This window comes from Cannabis sativa, unplaced genomic scaffold (assembly GCF_029168945.1).
Source record: "Cannabis sativa cultivar Pink pepper isolate KNU-18-1 unplaced genomic scaffold, ASM2916894v1 Contig2, whole genome shotgun sequence".
Lineage (NCBI taxonomy): Eukaryota > Viridiplantae > Streptophyta > Magnoliopsida > Rosales > Cannabaceae > Cannabis > Cannabis sativa.
The window spans coordinates 883698-896970 of NW_026870038.1; the positions used below are offsets into that span (position 1 = coordinate 883698).

The 13273-nt window shown below is 31.5% G+C and overlaps 2 protein-coding genes across 2 annotated transcripts; both read right to left on the reverse strand.

Moving 5' to 3' along the window:
* Window positions 1-290: 290 nt before the first annotated feature.
* Window positions 291-4199, reverse strand: LOC133033007 (IAA-amino acid hydrolase ILR1-like 3). Its single transcript, XM_061107520.1, has 5 exons — window positions 3531-4199; window positions 3275-3400; window positions 2042-2356; window positions 1824-1952; window positions 291-989 (listed from the first exon to the last, which is right to left on the reverse strand). Exons 1-5 carry the CDS (start codon window positions 3858-3860, stop codon window positions 600-602), a joined length of 1290 nt encoding a protein of 429 aa, XP_060963503.1. The 5' UTR covers window positions 3861-4199; the 3' UTR covers window positions 291-599.
* A 4919-nt stretch (window positions 4200-9118) lies between these two features.
* On the reverse strand, window positions 9119-11767 carry LOC115716209 (NAC domain-containing protein 91). Its single transcript, XM_030644951.2, has 6 exons — window positions 11303-11767; window positions 10785-11065; window positions 10404-10694; window positions 10010-10321; window positions 9673-9909; window positions 9119-9573 (listed from the first exon to the last, which is right to left on the reverse strand). The coding sequence occupies exons 1-6, from the start codon at window positions 11481-11483 to the stop codon at window positions 9337-9339; spliced, it is 1539 nt and encodes a 512-aa protein (XP_030500811.2). The 5' UTR covers window positions 11484-11767; the 3' UTR covers window positions 9119-9336.
* Between the last annotated feature and the right edge of the window lie 1506 nt (window positions 11768-13273).

Consider the following 13273-nt stretch of genomic DNA (forward strand, 5'->3'; position numbering starts at 1 on the left):
TTATTTTTTTTTATTAAGATAATTAGAATTTTTATTCTGTAAATTATGATATGTACTAAATTATGTATTTTCGAACTTTTCAAGCTTTTAAAAATTCTCCTCGAATTATTGAAATAATTAGATTAAAAGACTTTTGTTTAATTTTATTTAATTTTACTAATGCGATGATTGTCTATATACTAAATTGTACTTTCTAAACTTTGATATTTATTAAATTTTATCTCTACGTGTACCATATCGTGTCTCTTGAACTTTCTTAAATCTAACAATCTAAATAGTTAGAGAAAAAATTTTAACGATTTGAAAAGTTCAAAAAAAACATAATTTAATACATATCAAAGTTCGAGAGAAAAAAATCCTAATTAACTATTCTAAAAACCATTATTAATTTTATAGATTATTTTTTAATGACTCATTAAATATTTTTTAATAATATAACTTTATTCTAATTTCTTTTTTTAAGATCTAAAAATAATAACATCATTATTGAATACTGACTTATATATATTATATATATTTGTTTATAGTAATACTAGAAAGAAACACCATTAAAAATCAAACATGGAACCTCACTGGTAAAACAAATCTCACTCAAATATTTACTGAACCTCCTTTAATGGTTGATGAAGGTGATCATTCAAGTAAAGCTCAGCCAGGGCAGTATGCAATGCAGCTCCAATTGGAAGAACATCTTCATCAAGAAAGAAAAAAGGCGAGTGGGGCGAGTGTACCGAACCCACTTCCTCATTTCTGATTCCAATGCTAAGCATGGTTCCCGGGATTGATTCTTGGTAGAAGGCGAAATCCTCACCCGCCATAACTTCCTTGTCATCTTTCACATTCTCGGAACCAAGCAAAAGGCTTCCAACTCTCTTGACATGCTCGTGTAGCCGTTCATCGTTCACAACAGCAGGTAACAATAGATGTTCTTCTTCTCTAGTGCTGACAAACGCGGTGCATCTATGCACCGCAGCCTGCCCTTCCATAACCTACAAGAGCGAAAAACGGAACAAATGTATGAGACAACAACTCTTCAAACTGACCATGATTTCTTAGACATGCTTGGCCAGCAGATGCAATTTGGGTTTCGAAAATGAGTAAACTCGCTCGCCTTGTTATTAATTCAAAACCAATTTCGACAATGAGTTGAGTAAACGCAGGGCCGGCCCAGAGTAATAATGGGCTCAAAAAATTTGTTGAGTGTGTGTTTTATCTGAAGTAAAATGCGAGTATTATTGGACCTATTTTTACAAAAAATTTCAAAAATATCATTTTTATAATGAAAAAATATTCTACATAAAAATTTGAGATTATTTCACAAATACACAAAAACAATAAAAAAAAATTACAAAAATACAGTTTCACGGAATTTTAAATATTTTCACGATTTTTTTTATTTTATTTACAGAAAATACAGTCATTTTATGTTATACTCTTGTTAATTTGTTGTTGTTTTAATGTTATTTAAATATTATTTTCATGTTATTTTTATGTAGTTTTGTTGTTGTTTCTATGAAAAACCGTAAAAATATAATTTTTTTACAAAAAAATAGTGTCTTATGTAATTATCCCTAAAAATTTTGGGCCTTGGCTTTGAGTGGGCCTAAGCACAGACCTAACCCGCCGGGCCTGAGTTAACGATGAATCGTATGAATTAGGTCCTGAGAAAACTACTTAAGTTGGTTTCTGTTGAAAAATCTTTTTCGAGCTAAAAGCTAAAAGCAAAAGAAGTGTTTTTGGAGCTTAAGAAGCCCAAAAGCAGCTTTTAAAAGCCGAGCCAAACGGGGCCTTAAAGTACTTGAAGAATTAAGGATGTGTTGTACCTCTTTCAACCGACGAATGAGTTGGTGCAAACCATCAGTTGTGCGGCTTCTGAGTGTACCTCCGAATTCAACATATGATGGACTTACATTGTTTGCAGTCCCACCTCTAACAAAGGTGACTGATAGAACCTTCATCAAAACAATGTATCAAAACAACATGAACAAAAAAAAACATACATACACATGCTTTCGAGTTTGGAGAGAAACCAAATATGTACCTGACTGCTGAGGGGATCGAGTTCCCTTGACACAAGCTGTTGTAATGCCAAAATTGAAAACGAAACAGCAATGATCGGATCTATATTTTGATGGGGTTCGGCGGCATGGCCTCCTCTTCCTATTATTTTTGCTTCAAATGAACTTACAGCAGCTAAGAGAGGTCCTGACTTAGATCTTATGGTTCCAGTTGGTGATGTGAAATCGACATGCATTCCAAATATTGCTTCAGCAACACCAAGAGCACCTTGTTTTATCATGTGTGATGCACCACCACCACCCTCTTCACCAGGTTGGAATAGAAGTCTCACAGTTCCCTTACCAAAATATATAAAAGGAAAAGTGTTTTGACATCAACAAAAGGTTGTTTTTTCTCTAACATAGTAATAGAATCCATGGTTGGAATGAATGAAAACATCAAAATAAAAATAAGAATCCGAATAAAATTAATTTTATTTTATCTGTATAAGAATGGTCTTTCAACCCACTTTGAAGTTGAATAACCATTCCACCAAATGTGAAAAAGTCATTCAATTAATTGAAAAGGTAAATAGTGGCATAAGTATCCAAAAATTCAAGTTTGTAAGTAGCATAAATCTAATGTTTATTTTTAGAGGCATGAGTATCCAATGTTTGTAAAACTGTAATTTTTTTTCTAATTTCATCAGTACAAACTCTGTTATTGTCTTAAATAAGACAGTAGACACAGATTCTAGATCATTGGGTCTAGACAAAATCATAAAATATCAGTTACTTCCGAATGTTTTAACAAATTTAAAATAGAATTGTACTGGCGAAACTGGAGGAAAATTACAATTTTACAAACATTGAATACTTATACCTCTAAAAATTAACATTGAATTTATACCGCTTACAAACTTAAAACTTTGGGTAGCCGCTATTTACCCTGATTGAAAATACAAACAAACAAATGAATAGAATAAAATTTGACCATTTACCATTCCATAACCCCCAACATAACACACCCTTATTGTCTAGCCAAAGAACATACAAACCAATTCATTTGCCTCAAAATTTAGATAAAAAAAGACACAAACAATGTCTTTATTCTAACAGAGGTGGCAACACTGGCTTGTGTTGTTCTCCATATTTCAGATGACAACAAATGGATTTACAAAGCAATATTGTAACTTCATGAAGCTCAATTATATCTTACTTATTGAACTAATAATAACAATATTTGAGGAACAAGAAATCTATATCAAAACACTAACCTGAAGTTTGTGTTTCCTTTGGCTAAGCAACTTAGCTGCACCAAGAAGCATAGTTGTATGTGCATCATGACCACATCCATGCATTTTACCATCAACCTTACTCTTATGCTCCCATTCAACAAGTTCCTACAAATGAATATGAAACCCCAATCAAACAATCCATAATCAATATCATCAATCATCCCCTTTAACAATCCAAACATTTAAGAAATAATGGGTTTGAAAGTTTAAGAAGAAAGATTTGAACTTTACTTACTTTCAAAGGAAGGGCATCCATGTCAGCCCTCAAAGCCACAACAGGTGGAAAACCAGTGCCAATCTCAGCAACAATGCCAGTTTGGGCAAATGGGTAAGAATAAGAGACACCAAGTTTATCTAATTCACTTCGAATAAGAGCACTGGTATTATACTCTTCGAATTTAAGTTCTGGGTTTTCATGGATTTGCCTCCTTATTGAGACCAACCAATCTTTTTCCTGTTTGGCTGCCTGGAAAATCTCATTGGCGTAATGGGTATTGCAGAGAGAGGAAGGAAGGAGAAAGAGTGAGAAAAGAAGCAGAGAATGGAGAATCAGAAACCAACCCATTTGAATTTTTTGCTTGATTTTTCATAAAGTTACAATCTTTACATGATTAAAACATGAAAATGTTGGAGATTGATGATGGGTTTTTTGGTTTGTTGGTTGGTTGGTTGGTTGGTTGGTTCGTTGACCAAAGAAAAGAAAATAAAAAAGAGGTCTTTTAATGGAGAAGTTTACAGTGGACTGATTCAACTTCTTCTCTTTGTTGTGACAAACAACTACCTATTATCCTTAATTTTGGTTTTTCTAATCTCTTCTATACCCAGCTCTGTCTCATGTACACAAAAACGACACTGAATAAACCGAAAATATATGCAAAACGACAGCAAGTCCAACAGAACAAACAAAAGAGTTTAATATTGGATAAGATTTTGGCTGGAAAATAAGCTGGATTTTTTAAAGTACAACTTCTTTTATTCAAAATATAATAAATAGAGAATCACTTGTAGATTTAAGTGGTTGGGATCTTTGAGGTAAAAAAAAATCTGGTTTGAGTAGAATCTCTCACTCTAGAATAAATTGAGAAATATCATTTTTTTCTATTCATTAATTAAAAAATATATTTATATTATATTTTATTAAAATACACCGTAGCTCAATATACTTTTATTCTCTACTTAAGTCTACTATATAATTTATATTAACCAAAAGGGCTTAATAGAGACATCATCTATAAAAATTGGTATATCTTAAAAAATATGCAAATAAAAATAAAATTAAAAAATAAATTAAAGTGGGTATACAATATAATTTTCTCCTCACTAAGGGTGATGGTTGTGCGGTTGATACGGTTTGTAACTTCTTTTTTTTTTAAAACTAAATAGTGGTTTGTCGATCAACTAAATCACACATTCATCTGTCTAATTCCAAAATGTGAGAGCCCAAACAGGTTTGACCAATTCAGACCTATTAGTCTATGTAACTTCGGTTATAAAATTATTGCAAGAATTCTTACTGACAGATTGAAATCAGTGTTGGAAAAACTAGTTTGCCCATTTCAATCTGCGTTTTTGCCTGGAAGGTGGATTGCGGAGTGTTCAGTTCTAGCTTCTGAAGCTTTGCATGCCATGAAAAAAAAGAGAGGAAGGGGTGGATTTATGGCGATAAAAACTGACATGAATAAGGCTTACGATCGGTTGGAGTGGAGCTTTGTCCGTAAAGTTTTGGAGGCAAATGATTTTGCAATCACTTTTGCAATTTAATTATGCAATGCATCACCACGATAAAGTTTTCAGTCCTGTTGAATGGGGCTCCTTTGAAACCATTCACCCCTTCCCGTGGTTTAAGACAGGGAGATCCTCTGTCTCCCTATCTCTTCATTCTTTGCAGCGAAGTGCTTTCGAAGCTGATTTTACAAGCTGAAAACAGAGGAGAAATTACGGGTCTCAGGATTGGGAAGCGGGCAATGCCTATTTCGCATCTTTTTTACGCTGATGATGCCATCTTTTTTTGCAAGGCTAAGGTGGATGAAGCAATGGCGTTCAAGGCTTGTGTTGAAAAGTATGAAAGGTGGTCTGGACAATCGGTAAATAAGGCAAAAAGTGGAATTGTTTTCTCCCCAAAGATTGCTCAGGATATGAAAAACAATGTCTTTTCGACTTTGGGCATGGGTGGTTTATCTAGAGAAGAGAAATATTTGGGTAATCCCTTTTTTACTACTGCTCGAAAGAGAGAGGATTTTGCTTTCCTGAAAGCAAAAATTCTGGGGCGGTTAGAGGGCTGGAAAACAAAATTATTGTCTCAAGCAGGCAGGCTTACTCTCATTAGTTCGGTACTGCATGGAATTCCGACGTATACAATGGCTACTTCAAAAGTTCCACTGAGTGTTTGTTCTGAATTGGATAGCATCACTGCAAGATTTTGGTGGAAAGGGGGCGGCTCAACAATGGATTCGAATCGCTATTTTGCTCCAAAGAGTTGGAGTGAGATTTGTCAGCCGAAACGTAATGGTGGACTTGGATTACGTCGATTCAAGGACATAAACTTGGCTCTTCTGTCTAAACTTGCTGGGAACTTGTTGAATAATTCAGACCGGCCTTGGGTAAGTATTCTAAGGGATAAATACTGCCAAAATTTAAGTTTCTGGAATGTTGAATCGAAGCAGGGTGACTCAATGGTTTGGAAGGGGATTTTAAATGGGCGAGATGTGGTTGTTTCGGGTGCGGGTATATTGGTGGGAAAGGGCAACTCCGACATTTGGTCGCTCCCTTGGGTCCCTGGTTTTAGGCCGGAAGAAGTCCGGGATAGCTTCTCCTATGCTATTACTCACTCCTTCTCAGTAGTGGCAGACTTGTTCAAGCCAAACTCTTGTGAATGGGATGAAAGAGTCATCAATCAATGTTTCACTCAACCAGTTGCAAATGTTATTCTACGGATTAAACCTATGCAGGATAGGGAGGATATCCTTTTTTGGAGAGGAAGTAAAAATGGTCGCTTCTCCGTCAAAAGTGCCTACTGGTGGACTCAAAAGGATCGGCTACATCCTGAGAAACAGATTTGGAAAGAACTTTGGAGAGTGAAGAATATTCACCCTAGGCAAGCCCTGCTGATATGGAGATGTATGTCCGGATGTCTCCCGTTGCAATGTCGGGGTTTAATGACTGGAGCGGACAAGCTTTATTGGTTCTGTGGTGAAGAGGCTGAGACGGTTACTCATCTATTCAGAGATTGTAGTTTCACAAGAAGTGTCTGGTTCAGCAGTCCCTGGGGTTTAAAGGTTGACAGTATGACAGGTTCTTCTTTGGAGGAGTTTATGCTTTGGTTTTTCAATAGGCAAGATGAGATGCTTGTGATGTATACAGCTTCTCTCTTCGAGATAATTTGACTTAGCAGAAATGAACTGAGAAGTACTAGTAGTAGTGACTGAGAAATGAGAGAAAGAAGTAACAAATTTTCTTTTAGATTTTGATTCTTCTACTTCAGTTGTTATTTTTCTTTTTGTAACTTTAACCGTATTTGTTTAGTTACACAAAAAATTTTCATTAAATAATTATCTATTCTTCTAAAAATTCTAATTATTCTTGGTATGATATTTAAGAATCTCGTTACTATAAGTATATAACTCAAAACAAGCATGAAAATTCCATCATTGGTGAAATTGGATATGAAGTATGAAAAATGTGCTCTTTTTACTTTGGACAAAATATGGATTGAAAGTGAAACCTCCCCAAACATATATCAATGAATAATATAATGATACTAATTAAATATATTACTTTCAAACATTAGTTAATGTATTTTGCAAAATACTAACAACAATCATTTGTCTAAAGCTAAAAGAAGATATTAAGAATCTCAAGCAACAATCAAGTGATTGCATAAACTATACAAAACTTTTATACACGCAATATCAATAATTCTTACAATTTTCTATTATATACATATAATAAATAAATTAGATTGATGTTATGCACTAATTATAAATTTTTTTAATTAAATAATATTAAGTATGATATATATATCTTTATATATTAAAAGTGCCTATTTAACGGCATTTCTTGGTTTAACAGAATATACTTAAAAATAAATAAAAGAATATTCTGTTAAATTTAACGATTAGGTTTGATCTCCCGTTAACAAATAAACCCAATAATTAAACCCAAAAAATCAAACAATCTTTTAAATATTAATAATCTCTTTTTAAATTAAAAAAATCATCTTAGCCACATATCTCTCTAACAAACTTATCTTAAAAAAGAATATTAATAATTTTTTTTTATTTATTTTTTAAAATAGAAAAATATAGATAAAATGTCTAGAAAAGATAAAATAGCTTAAAAAAATAAAAAGAAGATGAAATGGGCTGTAATTAGTATTTACCTTATATATTTGTGCTTATTTTTAGTTTTATTTTTAATTTTACCACCAAGAGGAGAAGGTTGAAAAATATTAGAATATGAAAATATTATTGGTGCTTATTAGTAATTTGCAAAGAATGTGAAAATCTATAAATATATAGTTGTGTAGCTATTATTAGATATGAAATGAAATAATAGAATTTTTTTCAGTTAGAAGATTAATGTACATTTTACTATTAATAACTTACATTATTATAACACAACTATGTTTTACTTACTAAATATACTAACACATATTTTATTTTTATAAAACAAATCATTCAAATAATTATACTATTTTAATTATTAATTAAAATAAAAAAACTAAAATATTAAATAAAACTAACACTACGTGGCTTGGCACGTAACAATCACCTAGTATTTTTAATTAGGTACGTATTTTTTTTTTAAAAATTTTTAAAATATAAAATTTTGATCAATTTTTTTAGCTATAGCAATTATATTTGTGTGCCTTTTGAATCGTTGTGTGACTGATTCAGTGGAATTATCTTTTATTTTATTTCAAAGTTAAACCAACAAAATTAAAAATATCTATAATATTTTAAGTATTTTAAATTAAAATAAAAATTTTCTTATATAAAATATCCACATCATTTTAATTTTTAAATATATATAATAATATTATAAAATTAATCAAAAATATTCTAATAATATATTCTAGAAACTAATATAAGAAACCAAAAATTACTTAACATAAAAATTTTATTACATAACCATATTTTTTATATAGAACAAAAACTTACTTCTTCATCACTAAGATAAAGAATTATAATGGCTCCCTCCTCCAATGCAGTTTGATTCATCATCAGTCATCACCATGGTTCTCCATCTCAAGCTAATAAAAAGAAGAAGAAAATATCATCATACATTTTCTTTCAAAATCAAATTCTCACAAATAATAGAATCAATAACATAATAAAATATTGTTAATTAAAAGAATAATCTGTTTCATAAAAATTAATAATAAAAAAAGCTCATCTAAAGCCTAGTGTAGTATAGTTTTTCTTTTTTTTTTTCCTAAAAGAAAAATAAATCATACACTAAAAAAGTTTAAGCTACTTTCAAATTAATCAAAAATATATATATTAATTTTTATTAATTTAACAAAAAATGATATTGCAGTATAAATAATTAGAAAATATAAAAATTTCAATGAAAATTAAAAAATAAATATTCTTTGATTTTTTGAAAAGGACTTCACTGAAAAAGTAAGTAAAAAAAACAAATTTATAGTTATAAAAATATTTATGAAAATTAATCCAAAGAGGCACATTATCCTCTTGCTTTAGCTTTCAAATTTGGTAACCATGGAAAAATGAGTGAAGAGAGTATTCAAAGCTTCTTTTTGAGTAATGGGCTAACTTAACTAATATATAAATATATATATTTATATATTTACATCATAAATTTATGATAAATATTAATAGTGGCAAACTCTAAAAAGTACTTTAGATTCATAATTTTACACAAAGCCTCAAACAAAATATTTCTACATGAAACAAAAACTGAAGTCATTCCAAGTTTGAGTTATACTATACAAAGATGTAAACTTGGATATATTTTAAAACAAAATCTAACATACTTAATCTGTACTCTACAAAAGCCTAGCTCCATTTTTAAAAGTATTAAACTAGACATTTCCATATGGTAGTGAAACTTATAAACAAGACTGCAATGACAGCTACCCGAAACATCATCGAAAATGTTTGGTTTGAACCACCCAAAGAAGTCTTCAACACCTTCTTGCCTGTATCTTGGATTGTGAATGATCTTGTTTTCACTTTCCCATAATATTCTCTAGATGTTCCTTTTCCGAGTGGCTCGTCGGGGTGATCATTGGCGTGATGTTCTGCATCTTTTTCCTGCTACGAATAACACTTAACAATTTAGAATCTGTGCAGATAAGAAAAACCCGAGTTGGTTCTATGTTATGTTGTTGCAGATTCGAAACTAATTATTACCTTGTTAATAGTTGTGTTTGGTTCCTCTTCGGGTTTACTAAAGGATTTGAAGCTGCAGCTTATTTGAAGTTTACGCTGCAAGCGTATTCTTTTCGGTGCATCACCATGTCTAGCCCTCATTTCATCAATGGTCATTTGATTTTGCCTGGGTTGAGACCTTCTTCTAATTTGAATTACAGCATCATTACTTAAAACCGGTTTCAAATCATTGATAGGATTAAGGAATTCTTCCCCGAACTGCATAGAACGAAAAACAATGTTAAGGCCACATTCAAGAGAAACAAAAACATAAGATGCACTGTGCAAATCATTTGAAAAGTTTCAGTCTTTCATCTACCTCAGCCATATCACCCTCATCAGAAATCACACTCCTCGTAGCATGGACATCAGTGACCTGAATACTTCCACTGCTCAATTCTTCAGAGCCATTCTGCTCAAAATCATTGAGAATGGAATTCAGGAACTGAGTAATATCGTCGGACTCATTTGTCCCATATTGATTTTCCCCCGTGCCAGGGTAATAGGCGCAAGTTGATCCTAGCTCCGATTGCATCTGGGAATGCAAGGGCGAAAACATTTTGCAATCTACATATGTCTCAGATGGGGGATCATAAAACATATCCAAGTCTTGCCTTAGCTGCACATCAACCTGTGATACAAAGGCAATGGTTAAAAATGGAACCAACATAACCGAAAACAGTACCAAACATCAATTAAGACCCTTTCCTCACCTCACTAGTACTTTCCTCTTTCACATTATCTTCAACCTCATTAGCATCACAGCCAAAATCAGTAACTATTTCCTCAGGTGTTTTGGCTGCAGGATATTCCATCCTTATCGAAACCTTACTCTCTTGCTCTACACAAGGCAGAGGCTCCTGAGCTAGTGCTAGATCAGACTCTTCATCATCAATAGAACATTGTGCGTTAGGAGATGACAATGCTGGTTCTGCGTCCTCACACTTGTAACCCTCAACAGTCTCGTCTTGTTTCTTGAACAGACGACAAATTACAAAGGGATTCTGAAACAAAGAAAACAAGTTAATACAATCAAACCAACACTAAATCTTAAAGCAAAGCTAGATACAATACAACATTGAAGAACTAACTACCTGACCGGGGTTAGTTCCATCGAGTTCCTTCAACGTGGGGCGGTATTCGTGCATTACCCAATTAGTCCTCTTACCCTTAGGAGCACGCCCTGTGTAGAAAACCAGTGTCTTCTTCATACCAATCTCAGTTGTTCTTCCAGACCTTATCTTACGATCTTTACCAGTTGCTTTCCAATACCCTGCATTTGTAGCACGGTTTAACCTATTTCCATTTGGGTATTTTCTGTCCTGAGGACAGAAGAAGAACCACTCTGGATCCCTTGTTGGTATAACTGATAAATCTGATCACCCAAAATCAAAGTAATCTAATTCAGACAAAATATTTTGAAGATCAAAGCTCAAAACTTTATTAACCAAAATGAATTCAATTCAATCGACACATCTAATCAAATCTTTAATAATCACAATCAGCCAATACCTAAAAAGCAAATCTTTCTAATTTCAAACTAAAACTACCCAAAAATCAAAACTTTACGCTGAAAAATTAATGGAATTAAAAAACAGAAAACAAGCATTACCAGGCATATCCCATGGCTCCAATTTACAAACATCGATTTCGCGAATGACAGAGACTTGTTCATCCTCGCCATTGATCTTCAAACGAAGGTAGAAATCAACAAGTTCCTCATCCGTGGGTCGAAATCTAAACCCCAAAGGCAACGAATTCAAAGACGAAACTTTCATTTCACCGACGGCCATTTCCACTCACTCCGACCAAAAAAAAAACCCAATTTTTCTAACAAAGAGAGAATTAAAGGAAAAGTAGAAGAAAAAGAGAAGAACCCTTTTGACAAAAACCCCTTAAAAAAGCAGAGCCCTAGGAATCGCTATCGAGATTCAGCGAGTTCAGTTGAAAATTTTCGGATTAGAATTGTTGTGTGTGGCCCATGGTTTCGCTTTTTTTACTACTCAGCTGAGAAGAAAGTGAGTCGAATCGCTGAGTTGGGTGAACGAGTGACGAGTCAGTTCTTTTATTTAGTTTAATTATATATATATTAAAAAAGACCAAATCAAATCATACCCGCGTTTTTTAACCGCGTTAATTTTAAGCCCTATATTTTCTCATAATTACAGATATGCCATTCTCTATATTGTACGATTTACTATTGGAGTTTTGTTGTGAACGTTTAAGGGTATAATGGACAATTCACGGAATGAGAAAACGGAATGTGAAAATGAGTTGAGTTGGCAAACCAATTATATTTTGACACGTAAGCAACCGTGTCACGTGATGAAGAAGGTGGGTCCGGTTGTTCTTGAATCTCGACGCAGTAGGTTCCATGCTCTTTCCAAAATTTTAATTAAATATTAAATCAAAAATATAAAAATATTTTTTTTTTAACAAAAAATTTGTTATAAAAATATGTTATTCTAGAAAGAAGTTATTTATTGTTATTTAAAAAAAAAAAAAATCATTTTCTTGCTTTTTAGAATGTAATAATAATATTTGGTCAAACCTCAAAATATAGGTGAGAGATGAGCATTTATTTTTTAAATAATTATTTTATTTATTAAATAGTAAATTTAAGAGGGGCAAACCAAACAAGGTTGTTAAACGCGGTGCAAAAACCTGGGATGAGGAATAGAGAGGGGTATTTTAGTAATTTCAGATTTTATTTTGGGACCTGGTTATGCAATTTAGAAACTTCAAGGTTAAGGAAACAAATAATAGAATTAAAATTTTATATATAAAATAAAAACTGATTGAAAATAAAATTAACAGTGGATTGGGAAAGATGAAAGTGACATTTTTTTTAGCTAAATATCAAATTCATTTTTTTTTTTTTTGAAATAGAAATTCATTTTAATTATTGTTGCTCATTGGTCAATGATAGTTTTTAATTTACAATACATAAAAAATAACTATGTATTTAATTTTGGTTTATTGTTAAAAAAAAAAAAATTGGTCCATTGTTTATTAAATAAAATCTTTTATCTTTATTTTATTACATTAATGTTTTTTTATTTAGTTTATTATATCTTTTATTTTTGTAATTAAAAGAAAATAAATGATCTCATGGGAGATTTGAAAATTCATTTAAATGAATATATCTATATATATTTATAATAAAAATAAGGTAAAAATACCTTGTTTTCTTTTTTTAAATAAAAAAAACTAAAATCAAGTGAAAAAAATAATTTTAGTAGGTTTTTAAGATTTAAAATTCTAATAACTAATTTATAAGTATTTACATATAAAATTCTTTATTTTATTTGGTTGCATCAATTTATTGTGAAATAAAATAATAATAATAATAATAATAATAATGGTGTAATGACTAGCTTTATTAAAATTTTGCCCAAGAAAAATAAGTGAATGAACAAAATTGTGCATTTTATTTTTATAGAAGTAATAAGTGGTTCACCTTTGTTTAAGATTTATCCTTAGTAAGTATATGTATATGACAAGTATATAATTAAATAAAGGGAATAACTTTTTATTAGCTCAATAAAGACTATTAACTATTGAGCCTTATGACTTAGGAGAA

What these genes read in the sequence shown, in the direction of transcription:
- LOC133033007 (XM_061107520.1), bottom strand. Translation starts at nt 3,860, where the DNA reads ATGGGTTGGTTTCTGATTCTCCATTCTCTGCTTCTTTTCTCACTCTTT. An exon ending in TGGATGCCCTTCCTTTGAAA is followed by an intron (nt 3,401 to 3,530) that starts GTAAGTAAAGTT and finishes ATTCATTTGTAG; the next exon opens with GAACTTGTTGAATGGGAGCA. An exon ending in TCGATCCCCTCAGCAGTCAG is followed by an intron (nt 1,953 to 2,041) that starts GTACATATTTGG and finishes GTTTTGATGAAG; the next exon opens with GTTCTATCAGTCACCTTTGT.
- LOC115716209 (XM_030644951.2), bottom strand. Translation starts at nt 11,483, where the DNA reads ATGGCCGTCGGTGAAATGAAAGTTTCGTCTTTGAATTCGTTGCCTTTG. An exon ending in AAGAGGAAAGTACTAGTGAG is followed by an intron (nt 10,322 to 10,403) that starts GTGAGGAAAGGG and finishes TTTGTATCACAG; the next exon opens with GTTGATGTGCAGCTAAGGCA. An exon ending in ATGAGGGTGATATGGCTGAG is followed by an intron (nt 9,910 to 10,009) that starts GTAGATGAAAGA and finishes CGTTCTATGCAG; the next exon opens with TTCGGGGAAGAATTCCTTAA.